Source organism: Amblyraja radiata, chromosome 23 (genome assembly GCF_010909765.2).
Source record: "Amblyraja radiata isolate CabotCenter1 chromosome 23, sAmbRad1.1.pri, whole genome shotgun sequence".
Taxonomy (NCBI): Eukaryota; Metazoa; Chordata; class Chondrichthyes; order Rajiformes; family Rajidae; genus Amblyraja; species Amblyraja radiata.
Genome location: NC_045978.1, coordinates 35395980 through 35423243, shown reverse-complemented (window position 1 = coordinate 35423243; position 27264 = coordinate 35395980). Strand labels below are relative to the sequence as shown.

Genomic DNA, 27264 nt, shown 5'->3' with positions numbered 1-27264 from the left:
CTTTTTCTTTCATATCTTTATTTTTGTATAGCTCAGCAAGAAAAGTGAAGGCTCCTCCACGGAGAGTTTGCAGAAGTTGTTTCATGACTATTAGGTATAACAAATATCCATGCGCAGATATGCTGAGGAATGTGCACTGTTTGAGGCTCAGCGCAAATTGTTGAGCTCAAATGAAAATTGTTCCAAAACACCAACAGTTTCTCGCAACCCCTTTCTCAATGAAAAGTAGCGATCAAAAATGATGAAGCTTCACATTTACTTTTTACTTGTTAGAGGAAAAGCTTGGTTTCTCTTAATTTCCTGATCTTTGCTTTATATTTTCCCCAAAAGCGTTTGCAGGAAGATTTCAGAAGCGATCTCTTTCTGCTTCATATTCTTGGACATGAAAGTTCGAAACAAAAGTTCAGATTTGGAAATTTATAAAAGCTCTGCATATAAAGTTTAACAATAGCTTTTTGTTTTTTTGCAATATATTGGATTAAAAGCCAACAAGCTAGAAATTAATATTTGGCAACATGCAAAAAATTGAAACAGTGGCCTTATTTAAAATGGCCAGATCATTTTAGGTAATCAAAGCAGTCAGTGACTCGTTATCTTTCCCATCAAACACTCGGCTGGTATTGAAGATCAGTTGCAATCACCAGAATATTCTGAAAAGAAGCAAGATATCAACATTAAAATAATGCTCTCCCATCTTCCTTCACATGGCACCAGTGCTTGCTTCAAAGTACAGTTTAAATCTATAGTCTCAGATGTATAATATGTCACAGCTTACTGTTTATATCTCATGAAACAAAACCAAACACCACAGGAGGCCATTCAGCCCACAGTGACTGGAACATCCTTTGAAAGCGTTTTTAATTATATCATCTCTGTGGTCATTCTTGACAAGGACATGTCCAAATCCCCCTATGGAAGTAACTATTAGATCTCCTTTGACAACTTTAACGCGTGCCTTTCTGATCACAACACGTTACCACATCACCTCCCTAGGCCCTTGCTAACCACCCTTTGTTCTGCCTCTTGCCCATCCTGCCAATGGGACCAGTTTCTCACATCTATTCTGACTTCTTCACTCAATTCTCTGAACACTCTATATCTTCCATTTGCCTTATCTGCTCCATGGAGAACATAAAAAAAATACGACACAGGAACCGGCCATTCAGCCCACAATGTCTATGCTGAACATGATGCCAAGATAAACTAATCCCATCTGCCTACACAAGATCCATAACCCACCTTGCCCAAGATATTGATGTGCTTATCTAAATGTAATTTAAGTGCCACTATTGTTACTGCCTCCTTTAAGCTTTGTCCCCCTCACCTTAAAGCTATGCCCTCTAGTCTTTGCCATTTCTACTCTGGGGAAAAAAGGTTCTGACTATCCATGCTTCTCATAATTTTATATACTTCTATCAGGCCTCCCCTCAACCTTTGGCGTTCTAGAGAAAATAATCCAAGTTTATCCAACCTCTCCTTATTAGCTAAAACCACTAATCTGGGCAGGATTCTGGTAAACCTCTTTAGCTCCTCCCGCCCCAAAGCCTATACATCTTTCCTGTAATGAGATGCTCAGAACAGCATGCAGTATTCCAAATGTGGTCTAACCAGAGCCATATCGAGCTGCATCATGACTTCCTAACTATTATACTCAATGCCCCATCTATGCAAGCATATTATATGCCTTATTTACCACTCTTTCTAATTATGTTGCCAATTTCAGGCAGATATAAAACTGGACCCCAAGATCCCATCTTCCACAGCCTTATCAAGTACCTAGATCATCTCTACCCTGGAACCATTGTCACAAATCTCTGGTAGACACAAAATGCTGGAGAAACTCTGGTTAGGCAGCATCTCTGAAGAAAAGGAATGGGTGATGTTTCGGGGCGAGACCCTTCAGACTCTTTCGGGTCGAGACGCTTCTTCAGAAATCTTCACCAGAAGGTCTAAGGACCAGAACTGATTACAGTATTCAAAAATTAATTTTGTAAACATATTAATTTGTAATGTTGTTGTCTCTGTACTGTACACTGTACAGTACAGAGTTGTTTTTGTTGTCTCTGTACTGTACACTGCACAATGACAATAAAGTTTGAATCTGAATCTAAAGGTACATTCTTATGTGCTGCATTTCAGTATTTAAAATGTTAGATGCTCTTTTTGATATCTTTGTAAATATTCAACCATTTTTGAGGATTTGAAAAGATTATACCTTTTTAATCTGCCTCAGTGTTTACTTCTTACACTGGGTTCAACTTGAAACCCATATCATGAAAATGAAAGTTAATTTCACCTAATAGTGATGCACTCCAAACTCAAGCTAGAGAATAAAATAAAGTTGGCAAAAAAAATAATTTAAAAGTTATTTTTAAGAAATTGGAAATGGCTCAGGATCACACCAATAAATTATGTTCTATAATAATAAATGATGGCCAAAAATGATGTTGAAACTCTGCACTGTAATGCGGGTTTGCAAAGAAATAAAATAGCCAAGACGGGACAAGGTGAACATAGTCTCCCCTCATGGGTATCCTCAAGGGAAACTGTCCCCTTCATGTCTATCGTTTTGACCCAACTTCATGCACACGTATTTCACATCATTAACACCATCGTATGTAATGCAATTACTCACCTTGTTCACCTCAAGATTGGGATTTATAAAATTTAATTTTTTCACGTTTGGAAGTGGAATTCCATTGGCCAGTTTCTCTGTAAGGAGAGGTATGAGAATTTTCTGTAACATTTCAAAGACGCTCCAGTCTGATCCTGGCATAATTTACAAAAATTCTTTCCGCACCCATCTATCCAACTGTATTAAGTGATCATTTGTATTATTTGCAAATATTCTTCCCTCGATCATCTATCCGACAGGATTACCTCTACCCTACCTTTTATTTCCTGGAAAAAGTGACACAAAGTGCTGGAGTAACTCAGCGGGTGATGTTTCAGGTTGGGGTCTTCTTCAGACTGATTGTATTGGGGGTGGGGGGGGGGGGGGGGCGCTGTAAATGAGGTGTGGGTAGGAGAAAGCCAGGCAAGTGATCGGTGGCCACAGGTGTGGGAGGGGGATTGTTGATTGGTGCACAGGTGAACAAAGGCCAGAGATGAAGATAAAAGCTGTGAAATATGGAGATATGAATTGTGAACTGTGAGCCAGAAGAAGGAACATAGATAGAGAGATGTGGGGGAGAGAGGAGAAAGGGGAGACCTAGTGGGAGAAATGGTGTGGCAAGGAAGTGAGTGATATTTAGGTGAGGCACAATGATGTGAGATGGCAGATAAATGGGAGTGGGGGGGGGGGCAGAGTGAATGCACGTCACTGATTTGAGATATTTTGTGATAAACTGAGGGTGTTATAACGTTGATAAATTAATGTTGATTCTTTCCTTTGACAACATTTCAGGTACTAATAAAATATTAACTCTCCTGTTTACATAGATGCTGCCTGACTTGCTGAGTGTTTCTGCAGTTCTGCTTTTAATTTTGATCTAAAGCATCTATATTTTTAAATTATTTCTTGCATCAATCTGTTGAATGGAGATATGTTGGAGGCCACTTTAACCTCATCGATCTGTTGAGAATCTGACAGAATCATGTTCGAAGCTGGTTTTCCTGTCACTCATTTTTTCTCTCCCTTGATATCTACAACTAGGCAAGAATAGAACTATCACATCTGTTCCCTGCATTTCCCAATTGGCAACTGACATTAAAATCGTCCTACTAATTAAGTCAGTAAAATCTTTAATTTGCAAACTAAAGTCTCAGAACAACATGATTATCCTATAGGGCAAATGAGCAAAGCTAATTTTTCTAGATTAAAGATTATGAAGTTCGGCACACACTAGAAAAATCCCCATCATCTAAATACTTTGCACCATTATCCATTTTTACCTTGGAAATCCCAAACAGTCTCCATCACGTACTTACCATTGACTTCTGGTAACACCGCGAACTTTACTGCAAGGTTCATCAGCAGTTCCAGACTGGCCACCTTCAACAAGACATGATGAGAAAGAAAATGTCAAAAAAGATCCTCTCAGTTTAATATCCTAGGATAATGTAATGTTTACGGTGGGGAGTGGGGAGTGATGGTGTACAACATCGTTGTGGGGAGGCTGGAATTGACAACCCAAAGACCACTCATATGAACAAGGAAGTCTCAAGCTTCCCAGGTTGTCCTCACTGTGGTCCTTTTGACCGCACTCTTGAGCAGAACTTCTCGTGGGGTTGAAGGTTGGAATGTTAGCTTCCTGTTAGCTCAATGAGGAATCTGGAGAGGGAGCTGACCCAGGTTATAATAATAATAATAATGGATGGGATTTATATAGCGCCTTTCTAATACTCAAGGCGCTTTACATCGCATTATTCATACATTCCTCAGTCACACTCCGTGGTGGTAAGCTACTTCTGTAGCCACAGCTGCCCTGGGGCAGACTGACGGAAGCGTGGCTGCCAATCTGCGCCTACGGCCCCTCCGACCACCACCAATCACTCACACACATTCACACACATTCACACACAGGCAAATGTGGGTGAAGTGTCTTGCCCAAGGACACAACGACAGTATGCACTCCAAGCGGGATTCGAACCGGCTACCTTCCGGTCGCCAGCCGAACACTTAGCCCATTGTGCCATCTGTCGTCCCGGTGAGGTTAGAACTGAAAACGACTCAGTGACTACATTTATTTCATTGGAGAGGAATGGCTATTTACAGACAGTTGCTTTAGTCAATTTATGATTGTGGAGAGACCCAGCATGGAAATGGGCTCTTTGGTCCACTGTCCATGTTGCCCATCAAAAATCTATTTTTACACAACTTATTCTTGACACATTCACATTACCCACACCAAGGGAAAGTTACAGTCGTCAATTAACCTATGAACCTGCATATTGGTGGAAGGAAGAAATGGAGGCCCCTAAGGCCTTCCAGATAGGGAATGGAAGTGTAAAGGGACTGGATGTCCATGGTAATGATTAGGAGGTGTGGGCCAAGAAATTAAAGTTTATTTCTGGTAGAGGGGCCTGCTAGGTGTTGGTGGGAAGGGACAGCATAGTGGGGGAGGGGGTCAAGGCAGAGTTGATGTGTGGAGATGACCTCTGTAGGGCAAGAGCAGTGGAAACAATGGTCCTACCAGCGCTGTCCTGTCGGTGGATTTTGGGTTGCGATAGAAACGGGCACAACAATGTTGGAGGTTGTGGGGGGGGACATTCTCAGAAGGGATACTCAAGATTCCACCATTTTCAGTCCTGTTTGTCTCCATATTCAGAACTACTGTTGCTTATTATCTGGGGCTACATAATGATCATGGCCACACAAGGTGTTGATCATCAACCCGTGAACTCTGCTTCGACCACCCACTGAAGATTTGCGGCATTTTCTGTTTGTATATAAAATCTTCAACATCCACAGTATTTTTGCTTTTGTAAATTTAATTACATTTTTATTGCATGGAACTTGGATTTTCTACATGAGAGGGGGGGGGGGGAGAGGCAAGTCAAGATGATTAAAGTCTGTGATTAAGGTGCCATTACACTGTGCTGCCATAATTATTACTTTTAATTGAACAATTGGTTTTAAAGTGGTTTTGTATTTTTCCCTCTTTCTTAATTTTTCATAGTAGAACTTACTCGCGATATGGTGACTGTCTAAGAATGTTTCTTTGACCAAAGAATCATTTGTCACCTCAAACAAACATGGCTTGAAAAAAAGACAACAAAAACTCAGTAGGGGGGCAGCATCTCTGGAGAACATGGACAGGTGGGGTTTTGTGTTGGGACCCTTCTGCAGAATGATTATTGAGGAGGTGGAAAACTGGAAAAGAGGAGGAGCAGGACACCGCCTGGCAGGTAATAGGTTGATACAGGTTCGAAGAATTGTGAAGCTAGAGGAAGGAATATAGGTAGAAGTGGAGGGGGGGGGGGGGGGTGGGGGGGGGGGAGGTTGGGGAAGAAAGGAGGAGGTAGGTTGGTAGTTACCTAAAATTGGTAAATTCAATTACCATTTGGTTGTGAGCGACTCAAGCAGAATATGTGATACTTAAAATGTGCAGGAGTTTTTTCTTACCGAAAAAGGGCCAACATTAGAATGTTCAAGGGACACTTTCAAACTACAAAAAACAAAGTAAAAGAGCAGAACACCATTATATCACAAAGGAAAGTGTCTGATTTTTAACAATGTTTGTGCAATCTGACTTTAAACTCCTTCAGTAGATAATGGTACAGTGAAATGAGGCAACATGCAACAAATATAAATGGCGGACACTAAATGTTGGAGTAACTCAGCGGGACTGGCAGCATCTCTGGAGAGAAAGAATGGGTGACGTTTTGGGTCTAGACTCTTCTTCAGATGAAGGATCTAGACCCGAAACGTCACCCATTCCTTTTCTCCAGAGATGCTGCCTGTCCCGCTGAGTTACTTCAGCTTTTTGTGTCTACCTTTGATTTTAACCATTATCTGCAGTTCTTTCTCACACATAAATATAATGGCAGCTTTGGTTTGCACTGAATGCTTGGATGGACAGCATTGGATCACAGGCATGTTTAAACTACCCAACATTTCTCAATGTGCTGTTCTCTTTGCATCCTGAGATCCAGACGTATCGCCACGCCTCAGTGCATGCAAGCCCTTGACCTCTCCCTGCAACAGCACCGACCCTTTCTATCTCAGTGCTGTCCTAGCACACAGTTCCAATTTACCCTTTGCCACATTCAATGCTGCAGGAAACAGTTTTATTTCATTTCAGATGCCAAGGATTGCAAACTTCAACAGCCATTGGTCTTCAATAGTGCCACTGACCTCCTAATGCTAGTTTACCCTGGCATACAGCTGAGTGGTCCCAGGTCTTATTTAGCCGGGTTTTGAGCTAGTTGGTGCAAATTAGTTGCTTGAACCTCATCTTACTCATTGTGCACACTTGCACAAAGTCCACTCAATGTCACTAGACAGGAGTCACAGAAAAGTCTGGTTGATTCATCCTAATATAGGAACACATAAGTTGCACCCTTTCTGAGGTAACTAATAACATAGATCAAGGGTCAAATCTAGGCTCATCTTAGTCTACAGGCCTTAGTACTGCATTAATGAAATAAGTAGACATATTTAATTAATGTTGACTGTGAGTGTTATCATTGTGAGTGCTATCAGTATTATCAATGAGTGTTAATTGTTAGTTGTGCATTCAGTATAACAGAATGAACATGCCTCAGAAGGTTATGGAGTGAAGACCCAATCTAAATGTAGAGCATAGCATCTACACTATATTTAACTATGACTTTTTTTTTGTAGGTAAATTCAGATAGTTATTAAAGATGTTTTGACATTTTGCCAATACAGAGCAGGTAGTTCTTACAGTCATAGTACAGTGTGGAAAACAGGCCCTTCAGCCCAACTTGCCCATGTGGGCCAACATACCCTACCTACACTAGTACCACCTGCCTGCATTTGTCCATATCTGTCTAAACATATCCTAATCATGTACCTGTCCAAATGTTTCTTAAACCTTGTGAGTACATGTTTCAACTACCTCCTCCAGTAGCTTGTTCCATATACCTACCACACTTGTTGCTCCATAGGTTCTTATTAAATGTTTCCCCCCCTCACCGAAACCTATGTCCTCTGGTTCTTGATTCTCCTACTCAGGGCCAGAGACTCTTGTGTGTTTACCTGATCTATTCTTCTCCTGATTTTGTTCACCTCTATAAGATCACCCCTCATCCTTCTGCGCTCCAAAGAATGAAGGCATAGCCTGCTCAACCTCTCCCTATAGCTGAGGTTCTTGAGTCCTGATAACATCCTCGTAATTTTTTTCAGCAACCTTTCCTATACCAGGATGACCAAAACTGAACACAATACTCTAAATATGGCCTCACCAATTTCTTGTACAACTGTAACATGATCTCCCAACTCTGGAGATCTGGAGATTCACTGTGTTGGTCCTGCCCTTCTTAGACTGCCCAAAAGGTAACTCCTCACATCTTTTAGCATTAAATTCAATCAACCAATCCTCAGCCCACATGCCCAACCGATCAAGGTCCTGCTGCAATTTTTGACAACCATCTACACTGTCTCCAATAAGTCACCCATGATAACTGATGTACCTTTGCTACATGCATCCCTAATTTCCTGTTTGATGCTATCCCCAACCTCACTACTGCTGTTTGGTGGTCTATAAACAACTCCAATAAGTGTTTTTTTGCCCTGGTTATTTTGCAGATCTACCCATACAGATTCTACAGCATCCAAGCTAATATCTCTCCTTACTATTGCATTAAGCCCCTGTCCCACATGGCCGACTTATGCCGACCTTTTTTTACTCGTGGACATTTTTTAGCAGGTTGAAGAAACACCGCCACCTACTTGAGGCAACGAGTACGCCCAGATCACTCACGAGCATGAGGAAGAGTTTTTTTTAAAAAAAATTATTTTTATTAGAAGTACGGTAAATTACAATAACACACAACACATATATCTTAATACATTTTTTGTACCGCTTCATTTTTTTTTTTTTTTAAAGCTTTAAGAAAAAGATAGAAGTAAGGAAAGTAAAGTAGGTGCGCAAGAGTTGTGAAGTGCAAGAGAGTGTTGGGAAAAGAAAGCCCCTTAGAAAAGAAGTTAGAGAAGGAAGTAAAGTAAGAAAGTAGACCCTAGAAAAGAAAGAAAAAGAAAGTAAGGACAATCGCTCTATTATAACATTAAACTCCGCAGAAAGACTACCAACCAAGTCTGTTTTTGTTGTTTTATCTCCCAATGCCAGGTCCTGATACCATTTATTTATTTATTTATTTTTAAAATTACTATTGCACCTCATGCTTGTAATAGGTCCATAAACGTAGACCACGTCTTTTGGAATTGGTTTGCTTTACCTGCTAAGAGGAATCTCATCTCTTCCAGATGTAATGTTTCAAACATATTTGATGTCCACATTTTTATTGTTGGTGTGGGCGCATTTTTCCAGAATTTAAGTATGAGCTTTTTTCCCATTATTAGCCCGTAATTGAGTAAATTCTTCTGATACACGTTTAATTCAGGGATACCTTCCGATATCCCAAAAATGATCCATTCTGGTTTTGGTACCAGTTTTATTTTAATTAATTTTGAAAAAATATCAAATATTCCATGCCAGAATTTTTGGATTTTTGTACAAAAAACAAAAGAGTGCGCTATGGTAGCTTCTTGACACAGACATTTATCACAGATTGGTGAAACATTAGGAAAGATTTTATTTAATTTAGTTTTTGAATAATATAGTCTATGTAATGTTTTGAATTGGATAAGCGTATGTCGTACATTGATCGAGCATTTATGCACCTGTAGTAAATGATTAGCACAAGCTAATATCTCTCCTTACTATTACATTAAGCCCCTGTCCCACATGGCCGACTTATGCCGACCTTTTTTTACTCGTGGACATTTTTTAGCAGGTTGAAGAAACACCGCCACCTACTTGAGGCAACGAGTACGCGCAGATCATTCACGAGCATGAGGAAGAGTTAACGAAGATCTCCCAGAAACTCCTACGACCTCGTGGCGACCATGCTGCGAGTATGAGTCAAGGGCAAACTCGGCAGAGGTCGGCAATTAGTTCGTAGAAGTGGGACAGGCCCTTTAATCTCCTCTATAACCAGCAATGCCACCCCACCTCCACTTCATTTCTATCTATCCTTCCTAAATATTGAATACCCCTGCATGTTTAACTCTCAACCTTGGTCACTCTGGAGTCATGTCTCCGTAATCCCAATGATATCATATCCGTTGACTGCGCATTCAATTCATCCACCTTATTACGAATGCTCCTCGCATTAAGGCACAAATCTTTCAGGTTTGCTTTTCTTTTCTCCCTTCTACCTTTTGCTTCAGCCCTCATTTTACCGCCCTTTGTCTCCCTGCATTGGTTCCCATCCCCCTGCCATTTTAGTTTAAACGTGACCTGTCCTGTCCTCTATTCTTTGATGATTGTTGTAATAAATTGTGTGGTGATTATCTTAACATGCACATATGGGGCCATATGAGGGCATGAACAGCCTTTCAAACGTAGTCTTTCCCTTACCTATTCAGTTGCAGAGATCCATTCAGTTTCATCTGAACGATGTGTATCTGGGCAGAGACACTCGCTTCCTACAACAAGAGAAAATAATAAAGGAGATTTCTCATGGCAATAATTTAGTCAACTAAAAAATTTAAGACGTACTACAGAAGAAGTAGATTTTAGTACTTACAATGTTCAGGACAAAAAGTGATGCAAGGGTTGAATTTGGCAGGACCGCGTACACGTCAAATGCACCAAATGCTTGAACGGTGATGTTGCTTGTTGCAGCCTTCAGAACTGGTGATTGAGTGGCTCGAAGATGCATTTCCATTGGCATGTTAGGATAGAGCTTCTCCAGCTAATGAGACGTATATTCTATTAATATTTATGTAATTAACTTCATTTCCTTCTTCACAAATTGTATCCGATCTCAGTATTTTAGTATCAGTATGTTATGTTATGTTTCACAGAATATTAAGTATTTTGCTCTGGTAATGCTCATCTTTCCCATCATAGAGTAACGTGCAAAGAATCATAATGTGATAACAATGCCCATGGTGATATGGGATAAGGACTATCAGACAAACAGAATATCAGACAAGAGTTTGCAAACCCATGAAATACTTACTTGAGGTATGATTATACTGAAGGACTTTGTGTTTAATCTGATAGGTGATTGACTTGGAATCTGGGGGAAACAGAAAGGAATTAGCCAATTTTATTTTTAGTATTTTGTGTGGTTGTGTCATTGTACAATCTTGAAAGGCAAATATTGTGTAACAGTACGTGTGGATTTCGAGCACAACTGCAATTCTGAGGTTGGATTTGTAAATGACTGCAGATTTCATTGACAAAAACCTGGAACATTATTGAAGTTATTGCAAAGAGTATAGCATTTCTAAAGAATTAATTTTCTATTCATAAATCTAGATTTACTGAATGTAATTAATCAATACACTAGTTCTGCCTCCTGCCCTATGTTTCATCCTCGTTTCATATTTTTCACATATTGGAGTCCATTGGGTCCCTTTAATTTATGCCAGCCCTCCCATTCCCCCACATGCTGTCCTATCACACGTGGAAAGTAACGTTCCCGATTCTCCCACCAACCACTTAAACTAGAGGTATAGTACAGCAGCTAATTAGCGGAACAGGGTGTCTTTGGTATGTCGAAGGATATATGAGCTACTGGGCAAAACGTATGTGGCTACATAGGGAGCAAGCAAACTTAGGCAAGACAGCACCAAAGGTCAGAACTGATGCCAGGTCACTGGAATAGTGATATGGCAGCGTGACCTGCAGAACCAGGGGTCAGAGGTTATGGGGAGAAGGCAGGAGAATGGGGTTAAGAAGGGAAGATAGATCAGCCATGATTGAATGGCGGAGTAGATTTGATTATCAGAATGGCCTAATTCTGCTCCTATCACTTATGAACGTATGAATCAGTGTGCCTCTCTGCCAATTGATGAACCACGGAAACAGGCCCCATAAATCACCTGACATTGCTACCCCTTGTTGCTCTGTGACCAAACAAAGCTCAGCAAAATCAATAACCCCACTCTCACCATCGACGGCACCACTGTCTCCCCATCTCACCAGGCCCGCAACCTTGGCGTGATCTTTGATTCCACCCTCTCCCTTGAGCCTCACATCCGCCATGTCATTAAAACCTCCTTCTTTCATCTCCGCAACATCGCCAAACTCAGACCCTCTCTCACACCTCCCGCTGCTGAAAGACTCATCCATGCCTTCATCTCCTCCCGACTGGACTATTGCAACTCACTTCTCCTTGGCATCAGCTCCACCTACATCAACCGACTCCAACTGGTCCAGAACGCAGCCGCCCGACTCATCACCCACCCCAAATCCTGGCATCACATCGTTCCAATCCTCAAACAACTTCACTGGCTTCCCATCTCCCACCGGATCACCTACAAAATCCTGATCCTCACCTACAAAGCCCTCCACCATCTGGCCCCCCCCATATCTCACTGACCTCCTCTCCCCCTACCAACCCTCACGGTCCCTCAGATCCACATCAGCCGGTCTCCTCTCCATCCACAAGTCCAACCTCTGCAGTTTTGGGGACAGAGCCTTCTCCAGGGCAGCTCCCAGGCTCTGGAACTCCCTCCCCCAACTGATCCGCAATTCCGTGTCCCTCACCATCTTCCAGTCCCGCCTCAAGACCCATCTCTTCACTTCTGCCTATCCTTAGCCCCACATCCCCCTCCCTTTTCATCTGTGCATTAATTGCCTCATATTGTGTTTTGAATTGAATTCTGTCTTTACTTTGTGTACTAGTCATGTCTCTACTATTTATTTAATTCCCCTTACATGTTTTTCCTCTACCTGCTAAATTTTTGTAAGGTGTCCTTGAGACTCTTGAAAGGCGCCTATAAATAAAATTTATTATTATTATTATTATTATTATTATTATATTCCTATTTTGATCTATTATTTTGAAACAAAGCAGTGAGGTTCATAAGAGACAACTGAAAAAGGAGCAAGCTTCTGTCTGAAGGTGCTTTACTTTTTACGCCCTCCTGGCACAGTGGAATGAACTCAGCGGCCTGGAATTTGGAGTAAAAACAACAGTGACACTATGACTCCTCGCATAGGCCGTGAGGTAAATCAGTCATTCTGTCGAAAATTCAATATTTTAACTCAGACAGCAATGACAGCAAAGACGGAATCAGACTGTCCAAATCAGACTGTCCACTTGCATCACTGCACAGGTGATAACGAGTGCTTGGAATTAGATTAGATTAGATTAGATTTCCTTTATTGTCATTCAGACCTTTCGGTCTGAACGAAATGTTGTTGCCTGCAGCCATACATGTAATAATAACAACACACAATAAACACAAATTAACATCCACCACAGTGAGTTCACCAAACACCTCCTCACTGTGATGGAGGCAAAAGTCTTAGAGTTACTGTCTCTTCCCTCCTCTTCTCTCTCTGCGCCGAGGCGATACCCCACCGGGCGATGGTAAGTCAGTCCCGCGGACTGGAATGAGGTGTCCAGTGCATCTTCAGAGTAATTGTGATCAGCAGGTGAATGTTGCCTCAGTTTTGCACCTCCGCATAGTTTCACAGCAACCTACTGCAGAAACCCACCTCCAGTGAAAATAGTAACCTCGTTCATATACACTGGGGCAGTGAAAGGATGGCTTTTACCCACCATTTTATCGGTGATATTCATTTGTAAAGCTCCAGCTTTATAATACACAAATCCTGCTGAGTTAGCAAGGAAATCAGATATTCCCAAGTACAACATGCGTGTGGATTGACTGGGAAGGCTGATTGGAGGTGGCTTGAAGGGAGGATCTTGCCTTTGTCCCACTCTGTAGAATTGACCCTATAAAAAGAATTAGACATCAAATCACATATAAGGCATGAAGACTCCGAATGCACTGTTAATAGGCAGAAAACTGGTCAACAAAATTATTTTTAACAACTGCCTGGCCATTTTCAAACTTCTCAATATAAATTATCTTTCAAACATATGTTGCTAGTGGAACCTTCGTTTATTCTTAACCACAAGGTCACAGACCTTGGTCCTAACATGAATCAAAGAAGGGGATTCTAGAAGCAAGTAGGTTATTGTTCCCTACTGTTGAGCCAGAAAACTGAGGTTGCCAATAAGCCTTTTGAACCTGGATAGTGAATATCCATCACAAGATCTCTGGTAACGTATAAATGGAGCTCAAAAACAGTCTTGAATAAGTCTAAAGGCAACAGAACTATGAAACAGCCCAAAAGTCCACCCATCCAACTGCCCATGTACACTCGCATCACTCTCCCCTCCCCAGGAGACAAGGACATACCTTAAAATCCAGGTCCATGGCATCATTGGTGATTTCAATTTGATTAACCAGTGAATAGTCAACCTCAGCAAATCGGTTAATTTTGAATAAGACTAAGAACACGGAAGGGAAAGAACATTAAATATGAGATATCAATACAAAAAATTCCAAATTCTTAGTCCAGATTGCTATTCATCTGTCACCTGTGTAACAGGTGGGGACTGCATTTGGCTTCAGTTCCAGGTCTATTGTAATCATGGCTCGATTGTAATCATGTATTGTCTTTGCGCAGATTGAATACCATGCAACAAAAGCTTTTCACTAAACTAAACTGTGAACCGTAGGTCTATGTGTGGACTTTTAGTGGCACAGCTAGATTGAGTCTTGACCCTCCCCAACTCTTAGAGAGTTGAGATGAAACAACCAACATCCTCAGTGGTTCCACGATGAGCTGTTGTTTACTCCATATCAGGAATATATCCTTTGGCTTCTAGAACACATCACTTACTTCAGCAACTGTCTGCTGCTGCTGAAGTCCTGATCATTAACAATGGGCATTGATTCTTCAGGCGTCACCACCAGCAGGCTTTGGTTTGGTTATAAGCTTTGGTTCCAGTCACCATCTCCAGATAGAGCTCTGAATTTCCAGTCATTACATCTTTTGAGTGAAATGTTAAATTCAGACCCACAATTAAAATGAGATGGCATTATTTCAAATGCCATCTCCCTTGGATTTTCCCAAAAAGTTTCCTTCAGGTTCCTATTAAATATTTCCTCCTTCACCTTAAACCTATGTCTTCTGGTTTTCGACTTCTCTACTCTGGGTAAGAGACTTTGTGCGTTTACCCAATCTAGTCCTCTCAAGATTTTATACTCCTCTATAATCCCTTATCCTCCTACGCTCCAAGGAATAGATTCCCAGCCAGCTCAATCTCCCCCTATAGCTCAGACCCTCGTCCTGGCAACATCCTCGTAAATCTGAACCCTTTCCAACTTGACAATATCTTTCCTGTAACATGGTGCCCAGAACTGAACACAACACTCTAAATGCGGTGTTCAAAAGGGAACTGCAGATGCTGGAATATCGAAGGTACACAAAATTGCTGGGGAAACTCAGCGGGTGCAGCAGCATCTATGGAGCGAATAGGCGACGTTTCGGGCCGAAACCCTCTTCAGACTGATGGGGGGTGGGAGAAAGAAGGAAAAGGGGAGGAGGGGGAGGAGCCCAAGGGCGGGCGGATGGGAGGGTGGGAGGAGACAGCTAGAGGGTTAAGGAAGGGGAGGAGACAGCAAGGGCTAGCAAAATTGGGAGAATTCAATGTTAATGCCATACGGACGCAAGGTCCCCAGACGGAATATGAGGTGCTGTTCCTCCAATTTCCGCTGTTGCTCACTCTGGCAATGGAGGAGACCCAGGACAGAGAGGTCGGATTGGGAATGGGAGGGGGAGTTGAAGTGCTGAGCCACCGGGAGTTCAGGTAGGTTATTGCGGACTGAGCAGAGGTGTTCGGCGAAACGATCGCCCAACCTACGCTTGGTCTCCCCGATGTAAATCAGCTGACATCTAGAGCAGCCCTCACCCTCAACAACTTTACATTTGACTCCTCCCATTTCCTCCAAACACAAGGCGTAGCTATGGGCACACGCATGGGCCCCAGCTACGCCTGCCTCTTTGTCGGGTACGTTGAACAATCCTTGTTCGAGACGTACCAGGGCCCCATCCCCGACCTCTACCTCCGCTACATTGACGACTGCTTTGGGGCCACCTACTGCACCTACACACAACTGACTGACTTCATCCACTTCACCACCAACTTCCATCCGGCACTCCAATACACCTGGACGATTTCCGACACTTCCCTACCATTCCTTGACCTCACCATCTCCATCGCAGGGGACAGACTCCTGACCGACATACATTACAAACCCACTGACTCACATGGCTATCTGGACTACACGTCTTCCCACCCTGCCCCCTGTAAAGACTCCATCCCCTACTCCCAATTCCTCCGCCTACGCCGCATCTGTTCCCAGGATGAGACATTCCACACCAGGGCATCGGAAATGTCCTCGTTCTTCAGGGAACGGGGATTCCCCTCTGCCACCATAGATGAGGCTCACACCAGGGTCTCATCCATACCCCGTAACACTGCTCTCTCTCCCCATCCCCGCACTCGCAACAAGGGCAGAGTCCCTCTGGTCCTCACCTTTCACCCCACTAGCCGCCAAATACAACACATAATCCTCTGCCATTTCCGCCACCTCCAACGTGACCCCACCACTCGCCACATCTTCCCATCTCCCCCTATGTCTGCCTTCCGCAAAGACCGCTCCCTCCGCAACTCCCTCGTCAATTCTTCCCTTCCCTCCCGCACCACCCCCTCCCCGGGCACTTTCCGTTGCAACCGCAAGAAATGTAACACCTGTCCCTTCACCTCCCCCCTCGACTCCATTCAAGGACCCAAGCAGTCGTTCCAGGTGCGACAAAGGTTCACCTGTATCTCCTCCAACCTCATCTACTGCATCCGCTGCTCTAGATGTCAGCTGATTTACATCGGGGAGACCAAGCGTAGGTTGGGCGATCGTTTCGCCGAACACCTCCGCTCAGTCCGCAATAACCTACCTGAACTCCCGGTGGCTCAGCACATCAACTCCCCCTCCCATTCACAATCCGACCTCTCTGTCCTGGGTCTCCTCCATTGCCAGAGTGAGCAACAGCGGAAATTGGAGGAACAGCACCTCATATTCCGTCTGGGGATCTTGCGTCCGTATGGCATTAACATTGAATTCTCCCAATTTTGCTAGCCCTTGCTGTCTCCTCCCGTTCCTTAACCCTCTAGCTGTCTCCTCCCACCCTCCCATCCGCCCGCCCTCGGGCTCCTCCCCCTCCTCCCCTTTTCCTTCTTTCTCCCACCCCCCATCAGTCTGAAGAAGGGTTTCGGCCCGAAACGTCGCCTATTTCCTTCGCTTCATAGATGCTGCTGCACCCACTGAGTTTCCCCAGCAATTTTGTGTACCTTCGATATTCCAGCATCTGCAGTTCCCTTTTGAACACTCTAAATGCGGTCTCACCAATACCTTACATGCAACATGGCCTCCCAACTTCTATTTATTTTTATTTATTTATTTAACCTTTATTTAACCAGGAGAAGTCTCATTGAGATTAAAAATCTCTTTTACAAGAGAGTCCTGGCCAAGACAGGCAGCAGCACAGTTCCACAGTTACAGACAATAATTTAAAAACAACAGAGAACATATAAATAGAGTCACAGTCAGAACATCATCAAACAAAGCATGTACAGACAGAAGAGCCCGCTTCAACATCATTAAGAAGGGATTTAAATCTGTTTATAGAAACCAGCTCCTTAAGTTTCAGTTCATTCTGCAGCTGGTTCTATGCGAAGGGAGCAGCATAATTAAATGCCCTTTTCCCCAGTTCAGTACGGACTTTAGGTACAGTTAGTAAGAACAAGTCCTCAGAGCGGAGCTGATAAGTTCCTGTGCTTTTTCGAATTACATACTTCTGCAGGTATGAAGGAAGAATACCGAGGATAGTCTTATAAATAAGGATATGCCAATGATGGTGTCTGCGGGTGGACAGGGCAAACCATCCAACTTGAGCATACAAAGTGCAGTGGTGCGTGAGGGTTTTAAAATTAGTAACAAATCTTAGTGCTCCGTGGTAGACCGTGTCTATACTCAATACCCTGACTGATGAAGACCAATGTGCCCAAAGCCTTTTTGACCAACCTATTTACCTGTGACACCACCTACAAGGAATCATTATACCTGCACTCCTAGATCCCTCTGCTCTACAACACTCCCAAGAGCCCTCCCATTCACTGTGGAGGTCCTGCCCATATTAGACTTTCCAAAATGCAACGCCTTACATTTCTCTGTATTAAATTCCATCAACCATTCCTCAGTCAACCTAGCCAACCGAACAAGATCCTGCTGTAATTTTTGATATCCATGTTCACTATCTGCAATACCACCTACTTTTATATAATCTTCAAACTTGCTAATTTTGTCATGTACGTTCTCATCCATTGATATAGATGCCAAAGAGTAATGGACCCTGAGCCACACCACTAGACGCATCCACCAGCCCTAGAAGTGACCTTCCACCATCACCCTCTGCTTCCTTCCATGAAGCCAATTTTCTATCCATTCAGTTATTGTTCTTTGGATCCCATGCAATCTATCCTTCAGAGTTTTTAGAAGATGATGGAAAATTGAGGAGGAGGGAGGAGGTAAAATGACATACTTTCCATGGTCTTTAGATTGTTTTCCAATTTGTTGATTTCACTGGAGACTTTAGGACAAATCTGTATCAAAGAAATAGTAAATACCAATGAGGAGATGACCATGTTTGACACAGGCTCCACCATGAGTTATACAGCTCGAATGCTGTGCAATTAACAGCACAATTATTCAACATGAATGATGAGGGAAGCTGACCTACCTGACTGGTCAGAGCTTTACGAATGGGTTTCTCGAGGAGTTTGCGGAACAGATTGTACAACCATCTGCAAAGCACAATTTTACTTGGTTAAAACAAAATAAATCTTAACATTGTGCAGACACACTCTCAAATACAGAAAGTGCGGAGGTAATATTTTACCTGCAACCCCTTTTACCTATTATCCCTCTTACTGGTTCTACATTTCACTCCCCACCTTCCATCATTTGCACCCTACTGTCTTCTCCACTTCTCATCTGCGAATTTGGTTACTATCTTCACTCTTCTCTCCCCTATCTGGCTCATCTCCCAATCAACACTTCATTTGCCAGTTCCTGCCCCACCACTTCTACCAGCTATCTCCGCTCTTCTCCATGCTGACCAAGTTTGTGTTCTGGGCGAATCCCATTTGCCTGCAGACACTGCAGAGAGGCAAGAGAGTGAGAGCAAGAACATAGTAGAGTACAACCAAGGAACAAGCCCTACAACCCACAATATCTGTGCCCAACATGATGCCAAGGCCAACCTTTATCTGCCTGCACATAATCCATATCCCTCAATTCCCTGCATATCCATGTGACTATCCAGAAGCCTCTTATGCCACATTCGTCTGTGCCTCCATCACTACCCCTGACAGTGCAGTCCAGGAACCCACCGCCCACTTCATAAAATACTTGCCCTGCACATCTTCTTTAAACTTTGCCCCGCTCACTTTAAAGCAGTGCCCTCAACTATTTGATATTCCTGTGCTGTGAAAAAGGTTCTGACTATCAAGGCCTCTCCTAATTTTATATACTTTTATCAGGTCTTCCACAACCTTCGGCATTCCAGAGAAAGCAATCCAAGTCTGTCCAACATCTCCTTGTAGCTAATACCCTCTAATCCAGGCATCATTCCGGTAAACCTCCTCTGCACCCTTTCCAAAACCTCCATACCTTCCTCACTGGAATGACTAGAACTCTACTCAGTATTCCAAATACAGTCTAACCAAAGCCCTGTAAATCTGCATCATAACATGAAAGAGGGTGGAGGAGAGAGGATGAGCGAAACCTGAAATATGCAGACTTCTTTTAGAAATGAATTTGTACATTACTTTTTTTGTTTGGTGAACTTGACGTCTACTTTCCCAATACTGGTTGAGCAGGCAACGCTTTGGAGAGCTGGGCGGCCAGTGCTGTCACGGGTCATTCCTATCGTCTGCGATATTGACAGACCGCTCACAGACACCTCAAATGATCCACTCGTCCGACTGTGAGGAGAAATGAGGAGATGCCATAAGTCATCAGATAAATAACCATTGGAAGACAAACCTACTAATGAACACAGCACTGGTGGCCCAGTGGTAGAGTTGCCGCCTCACAGCACTTGAGACCCGAGTTCGATCCTGACTAAGGGTGCTGTCTGTACGGAACTTGTACGTGATGAGTGGAAGCCGAAAAGGAGCAGCAGATAGCAAGGAAACCTTGCTGCTTCCACCTGCTCTCCAAGATGTGTTGGAAACTTTTCCCTCCAAGATATCTTTAGCTTATTTCCTGCCATAAATGTCCTACCTCTCCAGGGTCTGGTGTGTTCCCCAGTTAAACCAGAAGCTGCCGGCCTCATTAAATAATTTAAACTGATTCCCACTTTCTAGGAATCAGTTAGTGACCCAGTTCTAGTTCCAAAGATAGACACAAAATGTTGGAGTAACAGCATCTCTGGTGGAAACGAAGCATCTCAGGTGACGTTTCAGGTCAAGACCCTTCTTCAGACTGAGAGTCGGGGAAAAAGGAAACACGATATAGATGGTAATGTAGAGAGATTTAGAACAAATGAATTAATGATATGCAAAACAGTAACAACCATAAAGGATACAGGTCATTGTTGGCTATAGGCTAGATGAAAACGAGTTACAGACAATGAAAGTCATCTGGATGACGTACAATGACAGGTTGGGGGAGGGACGGAGAGAGAGGGGATGTGAGGGTTATTTGAAGTTAGAGAAATCAATATTCATACTGCTGGGTTGGTTGTAAAACAGCCCAAGCGAAATTTGAGATTCTGTTCCTCCAATTTGTATTTGGCCTCAATCTGACAATGGAGGAGGTCCAGAACAGAAATGTCAGCGTGGGAATGGGAAGGGTAGTTAAAGTTTATGGCAAACGGGAGATTGTGTCTATCTTCGGTTTGCATATAAGAAGTGTATTAGGCACCGAATTGAATGTTATGCAACAGCTCATGCAGTAAAATGGTGTAACTTCTTCAATTATCAATGCTAGAATTATCAACACCATCATATCCTTCAAATTCGCTTTATGAAGTGCAGTGAAAAATAGAGAGGCAATGGGTAGAATGATGAGAGTTGAGCAACAGCCTCTGTACCATTGGGCGAGGGAAGAGGTAAAAGGAGAAAGGTTACAGCAGCTTTTCACAATTCCCAAGCCCAACATTAGAACAGAGTGGACAGCAACCTGGAATGGATCCAGTTCTTCCAAAAGGATCATAATAATAATAATAATAAAATATAAACAAAGACTGAATACTTACATAAAGAGCTTCTTAATTCTAAAGTTCCCCGTCACACCAATGTAACCATTGGTGATGGAGAGCTGAATGCCACGGCCAGCAGAGAATTTCACAGCAGACTGAGGTAAACCCAACTTGTCAATGTGTAACCTGCAGGCAAGATGGTGCAATGAGTTAACATTATATTCTCATTGTAGCTAGAGACAGACAGCATAAAGGGAGAAGTAGTTTTATTGAGACTGCAGTTATGATTACTTTTATTTCCAGGAATTTACCTTAAAATCAAACTCACAATAAAATTAAAATGCACTTTGCCTTGTTCAGTTTGCTGAACAAACTCCCCAAAATTGCTGTTAACTTCCCAATAAATTCTCCAGAGAAGGGCCCAGAATATCTGATATTCCCCAAAATGAACATATAATGATCAGTCTGAAGAAGGATCTCGACCGGAAACATTGTCTGTCCATTTCTCTTCACAGATGTTGTATGACACACTGGGTTCCCCCAGCAGATTGCAGCATCTTCAGTCTCTCGTGTCTACTGACCTCTTTATTCAATAATACTGAGGGTGGGGGCAGGAAAGAAAGCTGGGAAAGAGGAAGGGCCGGACAGAGCATGGCTGATAATAGGTGACCATAGGCAAGGGTTTAGTTTGGTGGGCAGATTGTTGGCAAATACCCAGAATTGCAAATTTAGTGCTGGGTCCCCAGTTATTCATGATTATATATTAGTGATGTAAATAAGTGGATTGAATGCAACACTCCAAGTTTGCGGCAGGTGGTTTTCAAGGCAGACGGTATCTCGGCCATGACAGGGAGAAGCAGCAGGGATGTCTTACTGTAATTGTACGGTGCCTTAGAGCAACCACGCCTTGAGTTTTGTGTGCAGTCTTGGACTCTTACCTAGGGAAGGGTGTCCTTGATACGGAGGGAGTGCAGCGAAGGTTCACCAGATTGACGCCTGGCATGGCGGAGAGATTTCACATTGATGTAATTACGCTCAGGTGAGTTGAGTAAAAAGAGAGGGGAACTCATTGAAACTTGACGACACACAAATTGGTGGCGTTGCGGACAGTGAAGAAGGCTGTCAAAGGCTACAGCAGGATAGTTACAGATATGGCCAGTGAAATGGCAGAGAGAGTTTAACCTGAACAAGTCTGAGGTGTTGTACTTGGGAGGTCGAATGTTAGAGGAAGATATACAGTTAATGGCAGGACCTTTGGGAGAATTGCTGTGCAAAAGGATCCTGGATTCCAAGTGCATAACTCCTTGAAAGTGGCAAGACAGATATTTAGAGTAGTAAAGAAGGCATAAGGAATGCTTGTTTCCATCGGTCAGGGCACAAGAGTTAAGAAAATATGTTGCAACTTTTTTTAAATTTGGTTTTGTTGCATTTGGGTATTGTGTGTAGTTCTGGTTGCTCCATTATAGGACGAATGTTGAGGCTTTGGAGAGGGTGCAGAAGAGGTTCACCAGGAAGCTGCCTGGATGAAAGGGTATCAACTACGAGGAAAGGTTTGACAAAATTGGATTATTTTCTCCAGAGGAGGGGAAAAAAGGGGAGACTTGATAGAAGTTTATAAAATTACGAGAGGCAGGGTGTAGGCAGAACTTCTTTCCCCAGGTGGGACTTTGAAATACTAGAGGGAATGGCCTTAAACTCCAATGAGGAAAGTTTAAAGTAGATGTGTGGGGCAAGTTTTATTTCACACAGAGAGTGGCGGATACCTGGAACGTACTGTTCATTGTTGCTGCCAAACCTCAGCTGAACACATGATGTGGTATTTACAAAGCTGCATAATAAATGCCAGTTAACACAGTTTAATGTGGTAATGAGTCCATCAACCCTAAAATAACAGTTGCATTTAACAGCTGATATACATGAACTAAAATCAAGCACAAATTCCACTCACGATGTGACAGAGTAATGTATGGTCCCAATCACAGCTAAATGCACTTTACCATCTAGATCTGGAAAGTGCATCTCTTGCAACTTCTGTTGCAACACGGCGACCCCAACCTGTCGACCTGAATGGCAAAAAACATGCAAGAAGTCAGTGCAGAGCGGGGTTTGGATCAATACAGCCATGCTCTTAGTTACACTCAACCCTCTCCCACACGGTACCACTGCACATGGTTGACTGGATACTCACATCAGTCTAGTTACTGATGCCAAGGGCTACATAGCCCAGTGGCAGGAGTGTCTGAAGTTACACAGAGGGAACTTTCCCATACTAGGCACACTTTTGGTTAGTAACTAATGACCAATAGTGTTGCTATCAAGACAGAAACTGCTGGAAATGTCAGCAACAGCGGAGAGAAAAATAAAATGAGGCATGTGATAAAAATATTTGTGCAAGGCATGAAGCGAGAACTTTAAACATTCAATGTGTTCTTGGTAAAACTGTTAAATGGAAAGGAAGCATTATATGTGTAGTTTACATCCTTTTGGTTGGATGGTGCTAAATGCTTTTGTGGGTAAGTTTACAAGTGTAATGTGTAGTCATGCATTAATACTGGACAATATAGATGAGCCCACATGGATTTGTTCCATTGGCTTAATATGGAGCCATTCTGTGAATATCCATTAGGGGGTCATTGGACGGTTCTAAGTGTCCTTTGATAATGTCCCACATAGGAGATTCGTGGGCAAAATTAGAGCACATGGTATTGGGGGTAGAGTACTGACATGGATGGAAAATTGGTTGGCAGACAGGAAACAAAGAGTAGGGATTAAAGGGTCCCTTTCAGAATGGCAGGCAGTGACTAGTGGGGTACTGCAAGGCCCGGTGCTGGGACCGCAGCTATTTACAATATACATCAATGATTTAGATGAAGGGATTAAAAATAACATTAGAAAATTTGCAGATGACACACAGCTGGGTGGCAGTGTGAACTGTGAGGAGAATCCAATGAGGATGCAGGGTGACTTGGACAGGTTGGGTGAGTGGGCAGATGTATGGCAGATGCATGGCAGATGCAGTTTAATGTGGATAAATGCATCTTTGATTATCTACTTTGGTGGAAAGAATGGGAAGGCAGATTATTATCGAATGGTGTAATCTGTACAATGAGATCTGAGTGTCCTTGTTCATCAGTCACTGAAAGTAAGCATGCAGGTACAGTAGGCAGTGAATAAAGCTAATGGCATGTTGGCCTTCATAACAAGAGGAGTTGATATAGGAACAGTTGTACAGGGCCCTAAAGAGACTACACCTGGAGTATGGTGTGCAGATTTGGTCTCCAAATTTGAGGAAGGACAATCTTGCTATTGAGGGAGCGCAGCGTAGGTTCACCAGGTTAATTCCTGGGATGGCAGGACTGTCATATGTTGAAAGAATGGAGCAACTGGGCTTGTATACTCTGGAATTTAGAAGGATGAGAGGATATCTTATTGAAACATATAAGATTATTAAGGGATTGGACACGCTAGGGGTAGGAAACATGTTCCCGATGTTGGGGGAGTCCAGAACCAGGGGCCACAGTTTAAGAATAAGGGAATACTCTAATCCTCCTACCACACTTCATTGGTACTCTGAAACGATATCATGTTTAAATTTAGAAACAATGAGGAGTGACATTATTGAACCCTTGGTTAAATTTGATAGAACTTGGGGAAGCTTTATTCAACATTTTCATACAATATAAATTGTCCCCTCTCCAACCGTTATAATAATTATTTTACCTTTATATGGTGGAACGGACTTGACGACAAACTGGGACTTAAATTGTTGAAATTCTTTGTAGCCCAGATTTTGTTCTGTTTTTTTTTTGTTTAGTGGGTTTTGTTTTTCTCTTTTTTCTCATTTTTCTTTTTTTATTCATTCTATCTTCTTGTTTTTATCTATACGAGTTCTCTTTTAAACACTTAACGATATTTACATAGAGATCGGGAGGTCCATGCCCAATGTGTATTTTGACACTGGACTCATACTTAGGTCATACTTCTTATTAATGTAATCCTGATCCCTATGAATCAATATCACTGTTATGTTTATCATTATTGTTTTTTTGTTGTTGTTTTGTTTTTGCTTTTGAAAAAAATTAATAAAAAGATTTTAAAAGAAAAGAAAGAAAGTTTAAGAATAACGGGTAGGCCATTTAGAACGGAGACGAGGAAAAACTTTTCACCCAGAGAGTTGTGAATCTGTGGAATTCTCTGCTTCAGAAGGCAGTGGAGGCCACTTCTCTGAATACTTTCAAGAGAGAGTTAGATAGAGCTCTTAAAAATAGCGGAGTCAGGGGATATGGGGAGAAGGCAGGAACGGGATACTGATTGTGGATGATCAACCATGATCACAGTGAATGGCGGTGCTGGCTCGAAGGGCCGAATGGCCTATTCCTGCACCTATTGTCTATTGACAAGTGTGGGAATAGGGAAAGAATGTGAGGCCACAATAACAGAACGGGGCATTCCAGCATTCTCAAGGGATGGAGAAAGGCAGAAGTTGGCGATATTTTGAAGATTGCATAAAGGTAAGAAAGCAACATTCAGGATAATGCCCTGGATATCGAGCACAAATAGACAGGAGCAGGTGTATGCCAGTCACCCCATCAAGCCTCCATTGAAGATGATCATGCCTGATTTACCCAGCCCTCAACGCCCCTCTCTATCTGCAGCACATTCCTCTCAAGTTTTCAATCTTACAGAAATGTTTCCACTTTCACTATGGCAGATTGAGTCGTGACATGTGGCAGTTGTTTAAAGTGCTTCAAATTTTACAGAATAAAAGCCGAGAGATGTCCACACTCACCATAGTCCAAAGCTTTCTGCGTTACTCTCGCTTTCAAGCCTGGGTTTGTACACAAGATGCACGAGGCAAGAAACAGGAGAGCGGTCGTCACAATCCAAAGTCTGGGCAACATCTCCACGTCGTCTCCGCCGAGATAGAGCGAGACAGCAGGTCACTGACGGACCGAGTCTATTTAAACAACATAAAAAGCAGAAGCTGCTGAAATACTTTGATTTCGGCTTGCGTCATCTGATGGTTACTCAATTTCCTGAGCTTGAACTGAATTTCCTGCCTTCAACTTTCTATCACATCTTAACATCGCTCATTGTGTATAATTACCACTTGGAACCCCTCTCTGTGCCTCTGATATCTCCTGACTTGATCACTCACACAGTCTCCCTGTCTGTATTCTCTATGGAAGTTTTAGCCTGACTCTTTCTCATATTATTTCCTCAATTGACTTCCATTAGCTCTCATTAACCCAAAGTTCCTAATTTTGTACTTATATTTCTCTATTGCTCTGAACGTTCTAGCGACCGGAAGATCTGTAATCCACCCTGTCAGCCCAAACTGATCCTCACTTCTGACATCTTCTCTGACCTCTTATCCCACTTTTTCAAACCAAATCGTAAGCCGACTGTCCCACTGCCTGCAATTTCCTCCTTTACATTTTTCGACCTCCCATTCATATTTCAAGACTTCTTCAATCCTACCTTTTTACAAGCCGTCCAAATCCTTCCTTGGCTCCAGTAACTTCAACAGGCAGCTCAAGACGACCTTTGGGTTTGAAATCCTGACAAAGATTGCAAGTTTGGTGATGTTTAGTTGAATTAATCAAACAGTTATTGTCTGGCATTCAGCTCGGAGTTTTTGTCAATTCAGCCAAGTCTACGCCTTGTTATTTTAGATCGAGAAATACAAGGTAAAGTTAAAATGCACCCCAGCATTTCAAAATTGCTATGCTGCTGGTGTGTATAACACAGTCAGACTATGTGCAGTGTGTGTTTTTTACAAAGGGGGGGGAAGAAGCAGAAGAAATTAGACAAACAATCTTAAGAATCGGAGTAGCTGGCATAGTGAACTCTTAATATTGTCAGATCAGTCTGAAATTCACCTCACGTGATAGCTTGGAGTAAATCATGATAATAGCAATGTAAAGGAAAACTGTAAAGAGGCAAGAATGGATTTACTGGATGAGATGAATTGAAACAATACTAGTTGTCATACCTTCTGAAGAAATCAGACACCAAGACTGAAGCACAAAACACAAGAAATTAATCCTTTCCAAGATTTTGAACATAGGCTCTGGTAATGTTGTTGTTTGTGACTTGGATAGGCTGGGTGAGTGGGCAAATGCATGGCAGATGCAGTATAATGTGGATAAATGTCAGGTTATCCACTTTGGTGGCAAAAACAGGAAAGTAGACTATTATCTGAATGGTGGCCGATTAGGAAAAGGGGAGATGCAACAAGACCTGGGTGTCATGGTACACCAGTCATTGAAAGTAGGCCGGTACACAAAAATGCTGGAGAAATTCAGCGGGTGCAGCAGCATCTGTGGAGCGAAGGAAATAGGTAACGTTTCGGGCCGAAACCCTTCTTCAGATTGAAAATAGGCATGCAGGTGCAGCAGGCAGTGAAGAAAGCGAATGGTATGTTAGCATTCATAGCAAAAGGATTTGAGTATAGGAGCAGGGAGGTTCAACTGCAGTTGTACAGGGTCTTGGT

General features: G+C 42.7%; 2 protein-coding genes across 2 annotated transcripts in view; both read right to left on the bottom strand.

Annotated features, from left to right (window-relative positions):
• The window catches only part of LOC116986468 (bactericidal permeability-increasing protein-like), a 69856-nt gene continuing 42592 nt past the window's right edge, over nucleotides 1–27264 (bottom strand). The window contains exon 16 of the mRNA XM_033042027.1: nucleotides 1–581. Coding sequence (XP_032897918.1) covers nucleotides 563–581 — 19 coding nt within the window. The 3' untranslated portion in view covers nucleotides 1–562. The remainder of the gene's footprint in view (nucleotides 582–27264) is intronic.
• Nucleotides 7–25712, bottom strand: LOC116986469 (bactericidal permeability-increasing protein-like). Its single transcript, XM_033042028.1, has 15 exons — nucleotides 25558–25712; nucleotides 22717–22831; nucleotides 20826–20954; nucleotides 19393–19548; nucleotides 18303–18366; nucleotides 18105–18165; nucleotides 13859–13950; nucleotides 13213–13389; nucleotides 10657–10716; nucleotides 10219–10386; nucleotides 10050–10117; nucleotides 6068–6110; nucleotides 3931–3994; nucleotides 2636–2712; nucleotides 7–650 (listed from the first exon to the last, which is right to left on the bottom strand). Exons 1-15 carry the CDS (start codon nucleotides 25667–25669, stop codon nucleotides 603–605), a joined length of 1434 nt encoding a protein of 477 aa, XP_032897919.1. The 5' UTR covers nucleotides 25670–25712; the 3' UTR covers nucleotides 7–602.